Genomic DNA, 20273 nt, shown 5'->3' on the forward strand with positions numbered 1-20273 from the left:
AAAGGTCTTTCCAGCTATTTCTGAAATCATCTTGTTCATCATTTCTTATAGTACAATAATATTCCATCACCATCACATATCACAATTTGCTCAGCCATTTTCCAATTGATGGACATCCCCTCAAATTCCCGTTCTTTGCCACCACACAAAGGACTGCTATACATATTTTTATATAAGTAGGTCCTTCCCCCCCACCTTTTTAAAAATCTCTTTGGGATACAAGCCTAGTAGTGGTATTACTGGATCAAAGGGTATGCCCAGTTTTATAGCCCTTTGAGCATAGTTCCAAATTGCCCTCCAAAATGATTGGATCAGTTCACAACTTCACCAACAATGCATTAGTGTCCCAATTTTGCCATATGCCCTCCAACATTTATCACTTTCCTTTACTGTCATATTGGCTAATTTTATTGGTGTGTAATCAAGAGTGATTTAGAACATTTCTCTCTTTAAACTCTTAAAAATTATTTGACTCACTAAAGAGCTCTTGTTTTATATGGGCCAAATGTATCAATATTTACCACATTAGAAATTAAAATATCTTAGTATTATTATGAAAATAGTTTTGACTTTATGGACACTAAGCTGACTAGGAGTTGCAGAGAAGGTGCATACTTGTTTTGGGGGAGGGAGTTTCCCCGCAAAAGTTCCCTATTCCACAAGTCCAGTCCTCATTCCTATTTATTATCACACTACAAATTTCTGTAGCACTTTCCCCCCCTTTAAACAAAACAACGCCTTGCTTTCTGTCTTAGAAGAGCAGTAAGGGAGAGGCAATTGGGGTTAAGTGACTTGCCCAGAGTTGCACAACTAGGAAATATCTAATACTAGATTTGAAACCAAGATTTCTTGGGTCACAAAGAATTGGACATGATTGAAATGACCTACAGCAGCAACAAAAAGCGATAACACGGCTCCAAGAATGACCTATACAATAGGTCAAGTATGGGATACTGTTGAGAGAATATAGAACCCTAAAAGGAGGTGAGCCAATCATGTAATGAGAGCGAAGAATAATAATTAGTTTGACAGCTTGAGTGCTGCAGCACTCTTCAAGCACTGGTTATTCTTCTCACTCAGAATTTGGGGGTTAAACATCTGAAAAAAGGGTAACGTAACAGTTAAAGAGTCCTATGGATCTATGATTTGGGGTTTTGGTTTTAAAAGATTACTCCATTACAAAAATGAGTAATACAGAAATAGGTTTTGAGTGATAATATATGTATAACCCAGTGAAATTGCTTGTCAACTCAGGGTTGGGGGAAAAAGGGAGGGAGACAACAGGAATCATGTAACTATGGGAAAAAAAAATTTTAAAAAAAGAACAAAAAAAGAGTACTGGACTTCAAATCAGAAGTGATTCAAATCTTGCTTCTATTATGTGTAAGTGGAAATTTTGTATCCTTTAGACTTCATCTCTAAGAATTCTTCCCTTGCCCCCAAATTCCCTTTTCCTTTCTGTTTACATGCATCTTTTACGTGATGGTATATAAGTTTTGGGTAACGCCTCTCACGCTCTCTTCCATGTGAGTTGCTTGGGTGAGTGCTCTCCTTGTTTCTCTAGCCTTTTTAGTTTCCTTTTGCTTCGAGTTAAATATTAATAAATCTTATTAAATATCATACTTGGAGTATTGGATATTAATTTTAAAATCTACAACTACTAATTAGACTGCTGACCTTGGACAGTTCACTTCCTCTTTCTAAATCTCATTTTCCTTCTCTGTAAAAATGAAGACGTTGGACTAGGTGATCGCAAAGGTACTTTCCATGTGTAATAAACACGAGGAATCAAGAACATCATTCCTGATCATGAGTGGGGAAATAAAATCAAGTGGCAGTGCAGAGAGTCATAGAATATCAGATTTGGAAGGGTCTTGGAGGCCATCTCCCAATAGTGCCCTTGAGAAGTGGTCATCTAGTCTCTTGTAAGGGAGAGTCCGTTTCCCTCGTAGGCAGATCTAATTGTAGGAAGTCAAAGGACTCAGGCATAAACACTGTCCCAGCTCATCGCAGTAGAGAGCTCCCCACACTTGGGGAGGCTGAATGAGCACCAACTTCAGGCGTACAGGATGATGATGAAACTTTCTAGTGGGAGACAATCCTCAGCTACACGGAACGAGTCACTGAAGTCTACACACAGGGCTACACTTTAGCCATTTAATACTTCAGTGATTTTATGATTTCATTAGTGTGGATATTTTCCTCCACTGGGGGAAGATGGTAGCTCATCCACAGGTTTTAATTCTTGCTCATATCCTTCCGTAAATCTTTGACTGGATCCACCCAACATCTTTCCTCTGAGCCTTTTAACATCCCCTGCGTACTACTGCAGCACTCAGGCTGTACAACTAATTATTATTTTTTGCTCTTGTTGAGTGATTGGCTCACCTCCTTTTGTGTTCATATATTCTTTCAACAATATCCCATCACTTACTTATTGTATATTGTATTCTCGGAACCATGGTATCGCTTTTTGTTGTGATTGTTGAGTTGCTTCTATCACGTCTGACTCTTTTTTGGACCCAATTTGGGGTTTTCTTCAGAGACTTCAGTAGTTTGTCATTTCCTTTTCCAGTAGATGAAGGTAAGCAGAAGGTAAGTGACTTACCCAGGGTCACACAGCTAGGAAGTGTATGAGGTTGGATTTGAATTTAGGCCTTACTGATTCCAGGCAAAGTACTTTATTCATGGAGCTACTCAGCTGCCCTAATTAGTTCCTACTCTGTGCCTCTGGCACATCTCATTTCCCTGGCTCCTTTCAATTTCTCAATTTAAGTTCTACCTTCTAACTATAGACTTTCTCAGTCTTTTAATCTTAGTACCTTCTCTCTGAGAGGATCTCCAGCCTAGCCTGTCTGGATCTCGGTGGTACATAGTTGTTTGCATGTTGTCTCCCTTATTAGACTGTGAGTTTCTTGAAAACAAGGAATTGGTTTTTGTTTTATTTTATTTTGGAGTATTTTTTTTTGGCCTATCTTTTTATCCCTAGTGCTTAGGACAGTGACTTGCACACAATAGGTGCTTATTTAATTCCACTTGACCTGAAACTTCAATTCTTCAGACTTGTCCTGTTCCAAGATTTGCAGCTATACTGCCAAACTGGGAGAACATCTGTGGTAAAAATGTGAATTTTTTTTTCTGGGGAACAACTTGGGTATATTAAAAGCACCTCAGTTTCCCCAAAGTAATTGAGTCTGCTGTCTTATTTCCTATTCAGTCCTGAGTACATTCCTTGTCTATGTACAATGCCTGACCCAAACAGATAAACTAACTGGCCTGGCCTTCCAACTACATGTCACAGGGTGGAAAAAAATAGTTTTCATCCATTTAATTTTTCCTGAATGTAGTTTTTTGATTGAATTTTTTTTTAGAAATTATGGATCACACTGAAGAAACCCATTAATATTATGGGTCTTGCTACAAGGACTTGCCCGTGTGGCCTCCGACAAATCACTGCCACTTAATGGGCTTCAGTTACTTTACCTTCAGAATGAGGAAATTGGGCTGGATGACTTCTAAGGTCCCTTTCATCTCTAAACTCAGGATTCTCTGATCTTACAACACTATTGTAAAGTTCTTAACTTTTTTTTTTTTTTTGCATCATGGACCTCTTTGGGAGTCTTGTGAAGTCTATTGACTCTTTCTTAAAAACCACCTTTTTCAGTACATGAAATAAAATTCAAATGTCACAAACGAAAACAATTCTAATGAAATATAGTTACAAAAACATTTAAAATAATTTAAGCCTATGGATGATAGATTAAGAAACTCAACTCCAAAGAGAATCTCACATCCATTTGGATTGTATATGTAGAAACCTTCATTACAGTGGGTTCCCCTTTGGTGAGCATACATCTGTTTTATGTCTCACTTGATGTTAATAATCAGAGGATCACAAATCTGGCCTCAGATACTTCCTAACTATGTGACCTTGGGCAAAACACTTAACCCTCATTGCCTAGCCCATACCACTCTTTTACCTTAGAACCAAAACACAGTATTAATACGGAAAGTAAGGGTTTAAACAAACAAACAAAAAATCAGAGGATCACAGCAACATCTATGTGGTTGCATTTATTAAAGGATCTTGTATGATCTTAACTTATCTAAGATAGTCTGGAGTGGAGAAGAATCTTTAGGGTTGCACTTTATCAAATCAAATGACATTTTTGTGTATAATCAATAATATAAAAAATGTACATCAACATAGTTTTTCTGTCTTTCAGTCAACTGTGCTACTATAGCAGACTTCTGAATAAAATATGTAGATAATGTAACATTAATATGACAATATAAATAGTATATAGTAAAATATTTAGCTCAATTGGGGAGGGAAGAAATTTTTTTAGTTCACAAACAGAAGGGGATTACTTAGTACAAAATAGATGTATTCGATGGCATAAAATAAGAAATAATAATAATGGCCAACATTTGCTTTAAAATTTACTAAGTGCTTTACATATATGATCTCATCTGAATTTTATGAGAACCATGTGAAGGAGGTGCTATTATTATACCCATTTTATATATGAGGAAACTGAGTCTGAGTAAAGTTAAGTGACTTGTCCAGGGGTCATACAACTAGTAAATTTTTGTGGCAGTCTTGCTGACTGAAAGCCCAATACTCTATCCACAGATCGCTTAATTGCTGTTAAAAATGATTCATGTGCCCAGATGTGTGACCCTGGGCAAGTCACTTGACCCGCACTGCCTATCCTTACCACTCTTTTGCCTTGGAACCAATACACAGTATTGATTCCGAGATGGAAGGTAAGGGTTTTTTAAAAAAAAAATGACTCGTGAAAAAGATAATAACTAGATAATAATAAAAAAGAATAGATTGTAAAAATTTGTGACATAGATGATAAATTAAAAAGCTATCATTTTAAATATGCAGGTTGTTATTAGAAAGCCACAATGGTAATTTCAGGCCCACAATGAGTAAGGTGAAAGGATATGGATAACTTTCAAAACATGAAATAGAAATTGTTAATAGTCATTTGAAAAAGTGCCCCAATTTACCAGTAATCAAAGAGATATAAATTAAAACAACTTTGAACTTGCCACCTCACACCTAGCAAATGGATACAGATAATTAAAAGCACCAAAATTAAATGCTGGTTTGATTGTGAAGAAACAGGTATATTCCTCCATTACTACTAGAATTTCAAATGTAAAATGTTTCTGGTGAGTAATCTGGTAGTACACAATAAGATTTACAAGAATTTTTGTATCATCTGACTTAAAAAATTCAAATGCTTGGGGCAGCTGGGTGGTTCAATAGATTGTGAGCCAGGCCCAGAGGTGGGAGGTCTTAGGTTCAAATCTCACCTCAGACACTTCCTAGCTGTGCATCCTTGGGCAAGTCACTTAAGCCCCATTGCCTAGCCCTTACCACTCTTCTGCCTTGGAACCAATACATAGTTGGTTCCAAGGCAGAAGGTAAGGGTTTAAAAAAAATTTCAAATGCTAGTCTAAATGCTCAGCTATAGGAAACTGGTTGAGTAAATCATGGTCCAATGGTGTGACAACAATGCAGTCAAGAAGTAATATCTATAAAGTTCATAAAGAAAACTGGAAAAATCTATATAAAAGAATACAAAGTGAAAAACACAGAACTAAAAGAATGGAATATACATTAGCTATAGTCACATCAGATAAAGAGTTAATGAGAATGAATAAACAAACAAAAAATCCTGATAATGGAGGGAAACTGAAAAATTAATATAATACTTTATGTACTGAAATGAAGTCACGTGTAATTAGTAATGAGCAAGTCTGGTTACTTATATTTCCATTAGTTGCATGTGTATAGAGAATTCCCTTAGGGATTTTATAAAGCTAAGAAGGTGGGGGCAGCTGCGTGGTTCAGTGGATTGAGAGCCAGACCCAGAAACTAGGAGGTCCTGGGTTCAAATTTGGCCTCAGACATTTCCTAGCTGTGTGACCCTGGGCAAGTCACTCAATCTCCATTGCCTAGCCCATACCACTCTTCTACCTTGGAACTAATACACAGTATTGATTCCAAGACATAAGGAAAGGGTTAAAAAAAAAAAAACGCTGAGAAGGTAAGATTATAACTTGATACCACCTTTTGGGGAAGAATTCATATTTTCTGTTTCCCCCCATTCTTTTATTATTTTGTGAAATTCTCTTTCAATGCTTTTTTAGCTTGTTTTACCTCCTACCTGATTTCCTTTAGTGTGTCCTTAGTCTAATCTGGATTCTTTTCTTAATTTCATCCTATTTAATGCTATTCCTATCTATTCTTCCAGGCTAAGGTATCAAGAGTTCAAATGAGGTAGTTTCATTGTCACTGATGATAAAAATAGAGATCTGTGGAAATAGTGGCAAATTTGCTCCATTTTATATCTATTTGTTCTCTTGAGAGTTTCATCTATGAGTACTCTTGACATGCTGTGACTTAAATGGGGCTCACACTAAGCTTTCGGCAGACTTACTATTGTTTCTGCCATTATTTTATAAGGTAATACCTCTCATCATCTTCTGCCATCCCTTTGAGATTATTGCTCCATTGGTTACCAATCATTTTTAATGGAAATGTAGTCATTTTCACGTTTGGTAACTTTGGTGTTTCGCACGTACAGTACCTCTAACTCTCTGGAAGGAAGGATTCATGATACGTAGGTATGAAGCCTCTACTGGATGGGCTGGCTTCTGAGAAGATTTATCCAGGTTGATCCTCATTTAATTCCATTCTCTTTAATTATAAATTATAATCAACTGATGTTCCTGGATAACTTCCTTTTGAGTTTCCTTCCTGCTCATTTGGATTGGGCTAGGAAATCATGAAAGTCTGGCATTTCAATTTATCATAGAATGACAATCTCTTAGCCCAGAGGAGATAGTCACAATCAACCCAGGAGGCAAAATTGGCAGAATATTTGAACACTCAGTGAAGCTTCTAAGTCATAAAAGGCAAATGGATATATCTTTTTTGACATTCTTCTTCTCCCTCAGTGGGGTTAGAGAACAGAAATGGCCAGAGAAGTACCAGAAGACAGCCAGAGATCAGCAGCGGGCAGAAACTTGGGAAGTAATTAGATCTAATAAGATAAATGGGCTTATGCTTAGGAGGCAGCTTCTGTTTGCAATAGGTTAGGGCAATGATGAGCATACTTCTGTCCTTGCCTTAATTACTTAGTAAATATCTTTTCATAAAATACAATAGATATTAATTGGTTAATTGAGGAGAGGTCAACTGGTCAATTGCTATTGGGGAGATATTGATGGGTTGTTTGACTTTGGGGGAAATATACTAAGTGGCTCATGTACAGTATATTAGAAAAATCCCCCAGTCCCTTAGGGTTACCCCTAGGACCCTGATGGGACGTGTACCTACCTAGTCATGCTCTAGGGACACGACCTCTCAATATGTGTAGGGTCTCGGAGAGTGAGCCCTAGAGCTCACTAATTTAGCTTTATGATGTCTATATTATAGATCAATTAGCTTACTGGACAGTTATTCAAAATTTTGCCAGCCATCTCTTCAGTATATTTTGTAATGTTGGGTCTCTCAAAGTCATATTTTGGATGACAGTAAGAAAGTGAACATTGATCATTTTTCTAGCCTCTTTCATCTCAACACCCTATCCAAGAAGCACAATTTAGGATTATCATAGCATTCATTTATAAATCACCATAAATTGATTCAGACATGAACCTTCTCTAAGTCAAACAGAGCTGCAATCTAGGTCCTAGACTAATAATGCATTTAATGAGCTCAACTTCTTATAAATATTTAGAATGGATGCAATCTCCTTCTTAGATGTAAAATAGAGCTATGGTATGGTGGACTAAAGAGTACAGGAGCCCAGGGTTCAAATCTTGCCTTTAATACTTAATAGTTGTGTGATCCTGTGCAAGTCACAAAGAACTCTCTGAGCTTTAGTTTCATCATCTTTAAAAATGAGAGTATTGAATGAGAGGGTCTCCAGTGTTCCTTTTAGCTTGAAATCTAAGATGCTATGAATTAAAGAGAGAGAAATAAGAACAAAGATTGCTTACAAATTCCTGCCATAAGAAGGAAGAGTATCAAATTATTATGTGAGAACTATGTATATGAAGGTTTGAAAATATATAAATAACTTGTAACCTTTGAATTCTGCTTGTTGCGGGCCCTGAGATTTTTATCCCTGATCGACAGAATAACTAACCATGATTCTAGAATACTCATGATGAGACATGCTACACATCTCCAGACAGAGAAGTAATAGATTTATGAACTGAAGGTGTGTGTATATACACACGTACAGGTATATTTGACATGGTCAAAACAAAAATTTGTTTTGCTTAGCTATGCATATTTGTTATTAGGGTTTTGTTTCTCTTGGGAGGGGGAGGTGGAAGGGAGAGAAGGTAGATTTTCATAAATTAAAAAACAAAATTTAATCAAAAAAATTTAGAGCTGTCTTAGGAGTGAGTTCCTTATCACAGGAGATCATCAAATGGAAACTAGCGTCATACTTGTTAGGTATTCTCTTTGGAGCATTTCTACTTTAGAAATGGGGTCCTACACCCTGTCAGAATGAAAATAGAAGCTTTACTCATCACAGGTTTGAGGTCACAGTTCGTATTCTCAGTTTCATTTAGGCCAGAGGCACCAAGCATGTGGCTTCTTGGGGCATTGTGACAGAAAAACTCTGAGTGAAAACAAGCCAGATTAAAATATAATTGAGAAGTATTAAACAAAATAAATAAAAATATAATAGAGCATAGAAAACACTAATATATACTTTTTTGAGCTAATATTTGCCCCTGGAGATCCTTATGTATAGTTTAATGAACTCCATTTCTATCTGAGTTCAACATCTTTGATTCAGACCATCTAAGTTCTGATTTTTTTACTCATAAATGTCCAACTAGCATTGTATCAAACTGGTTAAACTACCTCAAATCCTTTTGGAAGTAGGGTTGGCATAAAACCTAAATAAATAAATTAAAAGTAGTTTTGAGTATTCAAAATAAGTGTTATAAAAATGTGTGTGCAAAGCTTGTTACTCCAAACTTAATCTTCCTTATTTTGTGGATTCAATTCAATTGAACACATGTAATTAAGTGCCTACTCTTGGGTAACCTGTACCCTAGCAAGATTTTCCTTGATAACATATTCTATAAGTGGTTTCCTTTGCTTGAAGATCTTAAGGGAGGGAGAGGGAACAGAATCCTTCAACTTTCTGAGCTACACATTTGACTCCTATTACTGTTCTAATTGTTAGGAAATTTGGTGGCAAAGTTTTTGGAATTTTGATAAATCCTTTACACAGAATTTTTAGGATGGCATGGATAAGAATTATAGTTTGAGAAGGCATGGAATGTAAGGGGAGCAGTGGATAGAGTGCCAGTTCTGGAGTCAGGAAGTACTGAATTCAAATCTGAACTGGGCCCCAGGGCTTCCTCTGGACACCCCCAAACCCCAGAGACATCCCAGGTCAAAAAGTAATTTCTTTCTCCCTTGCAATTCCTGTAGTGTGGAGGGAAGGTGACCTTGAGCAACAGAAAACTGATAAGGAAAGACTTCTGAAAGAAACATTCCCTTGTGGCCTCTCCCAGCTTTCTTATAAACACAGATATGCACCTCCCAGTTTTACTCTGATAAGCATTGGCTTGTGTCTAACACATCTAATCACCCCTTGAACTCCACAGGCCATCCTTTGTGACTTCAGGACACAAAACATCACCCCGTTCCAGATTATTAGTAGCATCATCTCATCTCCTCCTCTCTGGTCCTGTAGACACTGTAGTCAAGAGGTATAAGTATCCTAAACCTCATCTCCTCCAGGAGGCAGTGTTCCACCTATTCCTGCTTCCCAGCCTTAATTCAACTTCATTCAATTTAATAAAGCTTTTTGTTTTTCAGCTAACTATTGGAGTGTGTCGTTCCTGACAAGGGTAACCTTCTGGATCCAGGATTTTATTTCAAACTTCTCCCACAACAAATCCAGCCTCTGATACTGGCTTTCTGAGTGACACTGGCCAAATCCTTTAACCTCCCTCAGCCTCATATTCTTCATCTATCAAGTGGGAATAATAATAATAGCACCCACCTCCTCCACTTGTTTTGAGGATAAAATGAGATAGTGTTTGTAAATTATTATACAAATGATAGCTGTTACTATTTCACTAAAAGAAAAAGGACACACAGTAAGACTCCTCTCACCACTGTTTGTATACGTGCTGCTTTTATAAGAAGAAAAAAATAAACCATCTTTATTAATTTCATATAATCACGGAATTGTAGCTAACTTTGATGGTTAACTCACCATTATCCACCACAGATGCCACAAAAGATATCAGTCCATATGTTGGCTACAACTGACAATGGTTTTCTTTGTCTTTTTTATTTTTATTTTTAAAGACAAAAATGTCACCCACTTCCTTCCAGATTGGTCTATTATTCACTTAAGTGATCTTAAAATGCAGGTTTACATTAGCCTCAAACAAGTCTCTTGAGGTCAGTACTTTGGTCTGGAAAGAATTCAAAGAATTCATTGAACCTCTAGGACAGGGGTCAGCAACATATGGCTCTCAAGCCATATCTGGCTCTTTTGAGGGCCAGATATGGCTCTTTCTGCAGGAGCCATAAAGTCCATTTTTTTTCAGGTGCTGTTAACAGGAGCGCGCACTGTGAGCACTGTATGGCTCTCACGAAATTACATTTAAAAAAATGTGGCATTTATGGCTCTCACGGCCAAAAAGGTTGCTCTAGGAGAATCCATCCCTATAGGCACTTGCCAGAAGTACCCTCAATGTACATAGAAGATGAGTGAAAAAACTTCCTGTCTTTCTGAATCCAAAAAAAGCCAAGTTGATCAACTGCAAAGAGAGTTTTCTATTATTTACAAAGTTATGGAGCCTGATCATTTGCATGTGTAAATCTTTTTGAATACCAGAGGTAAGAAAAGGTAGGAAGGGAAATTAGAGTGGGAAGGTTCTTTGCCAGAAAAAATCGAGAACTAAAATCAAGAGTTGGAGTTTAAATTCCTTTACAATGGGAAGCAAAAAGAATGATGACAAAAGTAAGGCAATCACCATTAGGGGAACTGTTGCTATTTACTTAAATTTCCTGGTGTGAGTCTTAAAAGCCAGACAGCTAGTTTATAAATGATTGAAAAGGCTTCTGTGAATCAGTTTTCTACTAAATCAAACTGCAAATATCTAATGACAATCCTTACTTCTCCTTTGGGGAGGGGCTGGAAAGAATGTGGCTGCAATTACATACAGAAAATATCAGGAGAAAGCTGGGTTGGATTTATTGGAAAAATGACATAGTAAATACATTTTATGTATTTTATGTGCTGGCAAGAAGTATATTGTGTTTCCTTGTCCATGAATGTCTAAAGATGTCTTATCTTTTCTTTAATTAATGCTTAACTGTATCTGTGGTTTTAATGTATTTGCTGAGTAATGATGGATGGTTATTTGGAAATGCAATATTTTTCAACCTCATAACCATAAAAATGGCTATTTTAGAATTCTCTGACTTGATCCTCGTGGGGAGGTATAAACATAATTCTAAATAATCTCTCTTCTTCAGAGTCAAATCTTCAGAGGGTATGCATGCAATATTTGGCCTTTAGGATAGGATTAAAAAAAAACCCAAACACTTTTGGGGGATGCTTTTGCCCAAGGAGGGGACTGAGCACAGCAAAGACATTTCTGGGGGTGATGAGCAAGGTCAAATTTTGATAAAATCAAGTTTACACCACTTAATTTATTACTAATTGCTCATTTTTTGTTGTTTTCTGTGCGCCTCTATCCAGAGATCTCATCAGTTGGGCACATTTTATAAATGATAAAAGTTTAATTGTGGATTGATGGGCATTTTTCAAACCAGGTTATGTAAACCCTAGATGGGGTAAAAGAGTTCAAGGGAGGCAAAGAGATTCAAGCTGTGGTGCTCAAAAAATGTGCACCATGATTATAAAATCAACTCTCCAGTGGGCATATTATCCCAAACAAATCTTCCTTTATTGACAGCACCTACAATACTCTGCTTAATTACTTGCTTTGTTGGGGGAAGAGAGGTGGGCTCCTCATCCTACTGACAGCATCTGCTCTGCTTAATTACAGGCTTTGTCTCCCTCACGAGCTGGGGCTGAATTTTCTCTTACTCTGCAGCACAGCTGGTAAGACCTTTGAAACACAAACGATTAAGGAGTCCCAGGTCAAGGGAAGGTCTGAAGGAGGGCAACTCTGCTTGGTTTGGCACCGACAGAAAGCAGCTCATCCCCAAGGGGTAAAGGGAAAAGGGGAAAAAATGAGCAAAGCCCAGAAACTGCCTGATTTTTCAGGTCCTTCTAGATCAACAGACCAACAGTTATGGCGTGGCTTCATTATTTGTATTTGCAGTTAACTTCCAGAACACACCCATGGGCAGAGGTTAAGCATGGAAACACACCCAAAGCCAAAGATAAATTTTTGGATTATTCATCTTTGTGGGTGGTCCATGTTTCCCCTCTCCTCTATGAGTATGGATAATCATTAGTTGATTCCATTTTGCTTCCTATAAGTTGTCCTTTACATTTACCAAGACGGACACATTTTTCAGTTCACCTTTAAAAGTTTCCGGTCTATAAAAAAGAAAAATATAAATAAGTGTAGTGGTTGAAGTCGACAGAATTAACTTCAAAATAACAAAGCATAACACATAGTTTATGGCCTCACAAAGAAGGGGGGATGCTGTTCCCCATGACTACTAGTTGCTTGATTGATTGGCATAATAATTTCAAATCATCTGTTTTAGGTGTGGGATGTGTATTACAAGAGGTGAGAAAATTCATCTCCTTTTCTTTGCACGGGTCAGGGGGCTCTCTGTCTGTAACATCATATCTGCTGCTGTTCTGAGCTGATATTGTTGGTTATTTGGCTGACGTGTTCCTCTCAGTACTGCTTCCTCCTCGCTCCCACCCTTCCTTGCTTTTTAATTTTCTGTTCCAAAGGATAGCTCTCTCAGTAGGAGAGATGGATGCATTTGGGAATAATGGTGATTTAAAAATAAAACATTGGAATAATTGTTTTGAAGACTATATCTTACTGCAAAATTACTCTGGGATGCATAATGGAGTGGCGTTGCTCCTTGGCTATCAGATGGAATGGTTCCCAACTTGTTTCTTTCCAAAAGGAGATGGACAATTTGTGCATGACCTAAAAAAAGAAAAAAACACTAACATGACATGATTGTCAAAACAGACCAATAAGATTCAATGAATAGATACATATATAGTAAAATAGCTTGTTTTATAAAGTAATTAGTTGAAAAATCAAGATTCCTACAAAGACCTGTCTTTAAAAAATCTTGATGTGTTTTTAAAAAAATATGAAAATTATCTTGATTTGAAAAAGAAGTTAAATATGCATATTGGTTCAAATGTATACTGCACACACACCCTCCCCCTCAAGTTTGGCTTATACAAAAGCCTGTAATTACATTCTTACTAAGAGAAGGATGACAAAGTAACCAAGACAACAATGTGAATAAGAAGAGAATAGCGATGGTAAAAATGCATAAATGATCTTTATTTGAATTGGAAGAGATGTGAGAAAAACCTGCACGGCAGTTTTTACATGATAATTTTGTTTCATTTATATAATTTTATTATTATTTTTTAAAGCAAGCTCATTTTTAGGAGTACCACCTGTACTCAGAGACCCGTATAGTAAATCTCTAATCATTAAGGTAGTTACTTCAAAGATTATCATTAAGGAGAGGCATACTGAAATTTTGTACTAAAGCTAGGGTTGTTAGATGAGCCAAGAAAATGTAGCACAAGTTTAAACAAGATAGAATTTTATATGTGGCCTTCAAGACAGGACTGGATTAGTAGAGAAGGTGTCAGCATTTGACTGCTAACTTGAAGAGTAGCTTAGTCTTCATGAAGTTTATGAAAGAGCAATAGTAGGTTATTATCCTAGAAAATTTATATGGAAATTCCTTTGATTGATTTTCTGGTAGTCTTCCAACTGTGTTTGCAGTAATGAATGTTAGCTTTTCTCTTAACATTCTACTAAAAGGCTTAAGGCCTCTACAACATGGTGGAATTTCGCATTACTCTACTAGTTTTCCATCATAATAAGAATGAGATACTTGGAAATATAACATTAGAAATGCGCAGAAAAATGTACTGATTTGGAATTTTTAAGTTGATGAAATAAATTTTAGGAGAAATATAAAATAATAGAATGAAAGTTGAAAAATTCTTTTATATTCAGATTTAAAAATAAATTTTAACTTAAATTTTAGGGGGCATAAATATTGAGAGGCCACTTGGCCTAGTAGAAAAGTGCTGGATACAGAGTCAGGAAAGAGAGAACCCTGGTGCAATAGAGTCCTGGTTCAACTACTTATTAGTCATAAGACCAAAGCTTGAGCTGGGAAAAATGAAGATAATGTAATATAATAATTTTTATTTTTATTTTTATTATTCCTGTTGACTCCTTAGGAGCATGGGGCCGCAACCATCTCACGCCAGCGGACTCTGTTCTGGACAACTTCCCCCAGCTGGGCCCATGTCATTCCGACTGTTTTTGTTTCATTTTCGGCAGATCTTCGCCAGGTCTGTTTTGGTCTTCCGGCTTTCCTCCTCCCCGAAGGGTTCCAGCACAATGCTTGTCTGGCTACGTTGTCTTCCGGTTTTCGTAGCGTATGTCCTATCCATCTCCACTTACGTTTCTTTATGTCCTGACTGATGGGATACTGGATTGTTCTTTCCCAGAGACTAGCATTGGAGATCTTTTCAGGCCATCTGATGTTCAAGATGTAGCGTAGACATCTATTAACAAAGACCTGGAGTTTATTGGTGTTAGCGCTCGTCACTCTCCAGCTTTCTGATCCATATAGGAGGACGGCCTTTACGCTGGTATTGAAGATTCAGAGCTTAGTGACGAGGGACAGTGCTTTGGAGGTCCAGACAGACCGTAAGGTGTTAAATGCCCGTCTGGCTTTGTTGATTCGGCTTCTGACGTCCTCATCTGCTCCGCCGTCCTTACTGACTATGCTACCCAAATAGGTGAAGTGGTCCGTCTCCTTGATGTTTTCTCCCTGTAGTTGGATTGGCAGGTCCTGTCTGCTGTTGACTGTGATCGCCTCACCTCGGTCTTCTTCTTGTTGATCTTCAGACCTGTCTTCTCCGCTTCTTCAGAGAGACGTGCAAGTTTGGCTTGTGCATCCTGCTGCTTGTGAGAAAGGAGACAGATGTCATCCGCGAAGTCAAGGTCCTCAAGCTGTTTGGTGTGAGTCCATTGAATGACCGCATTGTTGTCCTTGGTAATTCTTCTCATGGTCCAATCTATGACCATCAAGAAGATAAGGGGGGAAAGCATGCAGCCTTGCTTCACTCTGGTCTTCACTGTGAAGGGAGCCGTCAGTTTCCCCTTATGGATGACCTGGCAGGTAAAGTCTTCGTATAACTGCTGGATGATGTTGATGAGCTTCGGGGGAATCCCGTCATGCTGCATCAATCTCCAGATGATGTTCCTGTCCACGCTGTCAAATGCCTTCTCGAAATCCACGAAAGTCATGTAGAGGGGGGACTGCCATTCGATGGACTGTTCGATGATGATTCTTAGGGTGACGATGTGGTCGGTGCACGATCTGTGCTGACGAAACCCTGCTTGTTCTGTTCTCAGCTTCTTGTCCAAGGCCTCCTTCAGTCTTTGTAATATAATAATATAACATCAAAAGGCTGGCATGATGAGAATATGGAGCCCCATGAAAGTTTGAGTCTGATTCTCTCGACATAATATAGTACGTATGTATTAATACATTCAATCTAAATAAGTCAAATTTATATAACTTTTTAAGGATGTTATCTCATATTCTCATCATGCCAGCCTTTTGATGTTATATTATTATATTAGAATATGAGATTACATCCTTAAAAAGTTATATAAATTTGACTTATTTAGATTGAATGTATTAATACATACGTACTATATTATGTCGAGAGAATCAGACTCAAACTTTCATGGGGCTCCAAAAGTGATTTAGTCCAATGTGGAGGCTTACTTCATTAGGCTGCTTACTCCATTTTTGGACATCTCTAACTGTTCTTTTTATTGAATCTCAACTCTTTTCTAGTATCTTTCCCTCATGAGTTCTATCTCTGCCCTTTGTAGTCAAGAGAAATAAATCTAAACCCATTTCCATTCTGATGACTAGATAACTGAAAAGAGTAATCACCTCTCTCCTTTATCTTTTCTTCTCTAAGCTAAACATTCTCAATTTCTTCAAATTATTCTCACAATATTCTGGTCATTGTCCTTTGGATATCTTCCAGCTTATCAATTGTCATTCAGTTGTTTCAGTCTTTCCTGACTCTATTTCTAACCACATTTTGGGTTTCTTGGCAGAAATGATGAAGTGGTTTGCCATTTCCTTCTCTAGTTAATTTTATAGATGAGAAAATGGAGTTAACCAGGTTAAGTGACTTGCCTCAGGTCATACAACTAGTTAATGTCTGAGGTCAGATGCGAATTTGGGTCTTCCTGATTCTAGGCTTGGCACTTTATCCACTGTACCATCTAGTTCCCCAGCTTATCAAGACCCCTCCTGAAATATGGTGGACAAAATTCTTCTGATCCAGTAATAGCCAGACACTATTTAACAAATATTTATTGTATCTCTTATGTATTTGGGAAACATTGGGGAATCAAAGGTTAACCAACAAGCACATTTTAAAAACTACTTCCTATGTGCCCAGCTCTGTGCTTGGCACATATCCTGCCTTCAAGAACCTTACAACAAAATAATTATCACCAACTTTGTTCTAGACACTATACTTATGCCAACAATACAAGTTTTTATTAGTTCCTATCTTATACTGCTAACTTCCAGGATTCCTTATAGTCCAGAGTCTTTCTCACATGAATTGTGTTGCAATTCTACGGTTCTCTAAATTTGTACTTATAAGGCTGATTTTTAAAAACTTATATGAAGTGGAGAATAGTGAGGTGGCAGTAGCTCATTGGATTGAAGGCCAGGTGTCAGAGATGGGTGGTCCTGGGTTCAAGTCTGGCCTCAGACACTTCCTAGCTACGTGACCCTGGGACAAGTCTCTTAACCCCCATTGCCTAACCCTTACTGCTCTTCTGCCTTAGAACTAATACACAGTATTGATTCTAAGATAGAAGGTAAATGTTTAAAGAAAAAAACTTATATGAAGAACTTTATAGGTATCTCTGTTAAATGTCATTACCATTGGTCCATAATATTATATGATTTTCCTATTTAATTCTGAATCTTTACTTTGAAACCAATTCTAGTTTTAAGTCACCCACAGACATAAGTCCTCCATGTCTTCATCTCAAATACTGATAAAGTACAATACATAACAGGGCCAATGACAAAGTCCCAAAGTACCCTATATCAATAGTAACAATGCTTTTTAGATCTAGTTGCTAAAAAATAGTCTGAATCTACCCAAGTCTTTCATTGAGCCCACATTCCTCCAGTTGGTTCACAAGTATATCATGAGAGATGTGTCAATCAGAGGCTCCTGATTGGTCCCCACGGTACCTGGCAGGAGAGATGGGGCAAGGCTGTGTCTAAGATAACTGGTAACTGATCAGGAAGGGGACTCTACATTCCTCCATTTGGTTCACTAGAGTATCACGAGAGATGTGTCAATCAGAGGCTCCTGATTGGTCCCCACGGTCCCTGGCGTGAGAGATGGGGCAAGGCTGTGTCTAAGATAACTGGTAACTGATAAGGAAGAGGAGCCTACTCAACACACTTTAAAAAGAGCAATAACTTTTATTTTCATTCTTCTCTCTGAGTATGACACTTGGGACTCTGCAAATGTCCCGAGCTTAAGACTTGTCAAATGTCTTATTGATTTCTAGTTATGTAGTTTCCATTTCCCCCTAGATTTTATAGTCGAGAAGCTCTGATCAAAAGTAAGTACAAAATAACCATTTAAATGGCTAATAGTTGGTGAGTAACATTCAAAGAAGTCAACATCATCATAAAATTTCACAATAATTTCAAGGAAGGTCAGTTTAAATCAGTATAATTTATTCTATTATTCTATAATTCTATAATTTTGGGTTACTGGCCAATAAAACCAGTATTTGTGAGCATGTGCAGGGTGCTCAACTGATCCAATCACCACGGGAATTTTGGATCATACATAGGCTTTTTATAATTGGTTCCAGTCTTCTAAATATTTGAAGGACCTCACTGAATTGGCTGATTAGTTGGAACTAAGAGGGTATTTAAAAGGAACTAGTCAGCTAGAACCTGATTCTTTTTTTTTTAAGTGTGGCTTCTCCTTGACTGGCAGTATTCCTGAAAGAGATAATGATGTAAGAGAAAAGAGGAACCCTCCCCAAAGAAAGCAGAGCTGTAACCAGAGAATCATTTCTTCACTTCACAATTTGTTCTTTCATTTTAGATGTAAGTTTTTCATTTTAGGTGGATGTCTGGGAGTGAAGCCCACGTGGGGTTCTGAAGCCAGCCTATCTAGCAACAATGCCCAGATGAGTAAGGGGTAACCTTCCAGACCTAGACCACTGATAGTTGAGACAGGGACTTTATCCAGCAGTCAAAATGCCACATTTTCTGTCTGGCTTTAGTAGGACCAAATCTATGTAGAAACTATGTTAAATTACTTCACTCACCCATTGTAAGAGCTAATCGATGCTTCCTGGTTAAAATGGACCTGGGACATCAATCTCTGGCAGCTAACAGTAGAATAGAAAGAAATAGGGGTCCTAGACAAAGACTGTAGAGAAAAATATTCCCAACCCCTTGGTGGTACGCTAGAACCCTAAGTGGAAGATGTAGCCTTACTTAAAAAGGTAAAGTGAGGTCATAACACTCAAGGTCTAAATGAAAAGCTAAAATGCCCAAGAACTGCTGCTATCTTAAGTAGGCATCAAAGCAGGCATCTTTACACTAGTGATTTGCTTCATAAACACTTTCTACCACACCATCTCACAATCTGAAGTAGAGTTCTAGAAGTAGAGTTCCATCCAGTCCCAGATGAATTTTCATTATTTTCAAATTTGCTAAGCCTCAACTAAATAAGATTTTCTTATTTTTTCTTTTTAGGCTTTTCTCGGAAATCTTGTGATAGCTCTGATGAATCCAAAGATATACTCAATATCATATTAAAACCGATTTTAAATGAGGGTAAGTGGCACAGTAGATAGAGTGCTTAACCTGGAGTCAGGGAAGATCTGTCTTCAAATTTGGACTCGCTTACTGTATGACCCTAGGTCTCTCTCAGCCTCATTCTTCATCTGAAAAAATGGGATAATAATCTCACCAACCTCCCAAGGTTATTGTGAGGAGAAAATGCAATAATATATTTAAAGCTCTTTGCAAACCTTAGAGAGCTATATCAAGGCTATAGGTTATGTTTATTTACATAATTTATTGGTTTAAAATGTGTGGATAATAAGAGGAAATAGATTGTGGGAGTATTTGAATTTTGGTCTAGGTCACTTTTAGTCATCCTCTTTAATTTTGGAAATTCCTCCCCATTCCCTGAACCCCAGTACAACACAGTAATCAGTGGTAAAGATAACTGGGAACTCCATTTGCTCCAATGGAGGTAGTATCACATAGAACAAATAAAAAGAAGGCGAGTAATTATTGATCTACCAGGAGTGGCAAAGCTGTTTGGTGATAAAAGAAAAGCAACTGATTTGTAAGACTACCCACACCCTAACAAAGCAAACCCAAAGATCCTTAACATTTTTAAAAGGGAAAACCAGTTTTGATGAATAGTATTCATACCATGTGGACAAGGGGAGAAAGGACATGTATTTTCATCGGCTGGGTGGCGCCATAGCGTGCAGAATGGTGGGTCTGGTGTCAGAAAGATCCAAATTAAAATTTGACCTCAGATACTAGCTGTGTGATCCTGTAAAAATCACTTAACCTTTGCCTGCCTCAGTTTCCTTAGCTATAAAATGGGGGTGATCATTATAGCGCCTCTTAGGGTGATTGTGAGGATCAAATGTGACAACAATTGTAAACCATTTACAGTAAAGGCAGATAGCAGTCCCTTAATAGATGCTAATTTCCTTCATTCCTACTATGCCCATTTAGGTGTAATGAGATTAATCGAGGGAGTCCCTCCTCCCATCCCATCTAATCTCCTGGAACTGAGCTTGTGCCCTTGCTCCTTTTGGGGAGTCCTGTGTTCTAGTCTTTTGTTAATGGACATTTGAGATTGGTCTCCATGGTCCCTGGTGAGGAGGAAGAGGAGGGCTGTGCCTAAGATAACTGGCAATCAAGCACTCAG

General features: G+C 37.7%; 1 protein-coding gene across 1 annotated transcript in view; it reads right to left on the bottom strand.

The window, feature by feature from the left end:
- Positions 1–20273, bottom strand: part of INVS (inversin) — a 226767-nt gene that overhangs the window by 54039 nt on the left and 152455 nt on the right. The window contains exon 7 of the mRNA XM_044658291.1: positions 13058–13167. Coding sequence (XP_044514226.1) covers positions 13058–13167 — 110 coding nt within the window. The remainder of the gene's footprint in view (positions 1–13057; positions 13168–20273) is intronic.

This window comes from Gracilinanus agilis, chromosome 1 (genome assembly GCF_016433145.1).
Source record: "Gracilinanus agilis isolate LMUSP501 chromosome 1, AgileGrace, whole genome shotgun sequence".
Classification (NCBI taxonomy): domain Eukaryota; kingdom Metazoa; phylum Chordata; class Mammalia; order Didelphimorphia; family Didelphidae; genus Gracilinanus; species Gracilinanus agilis.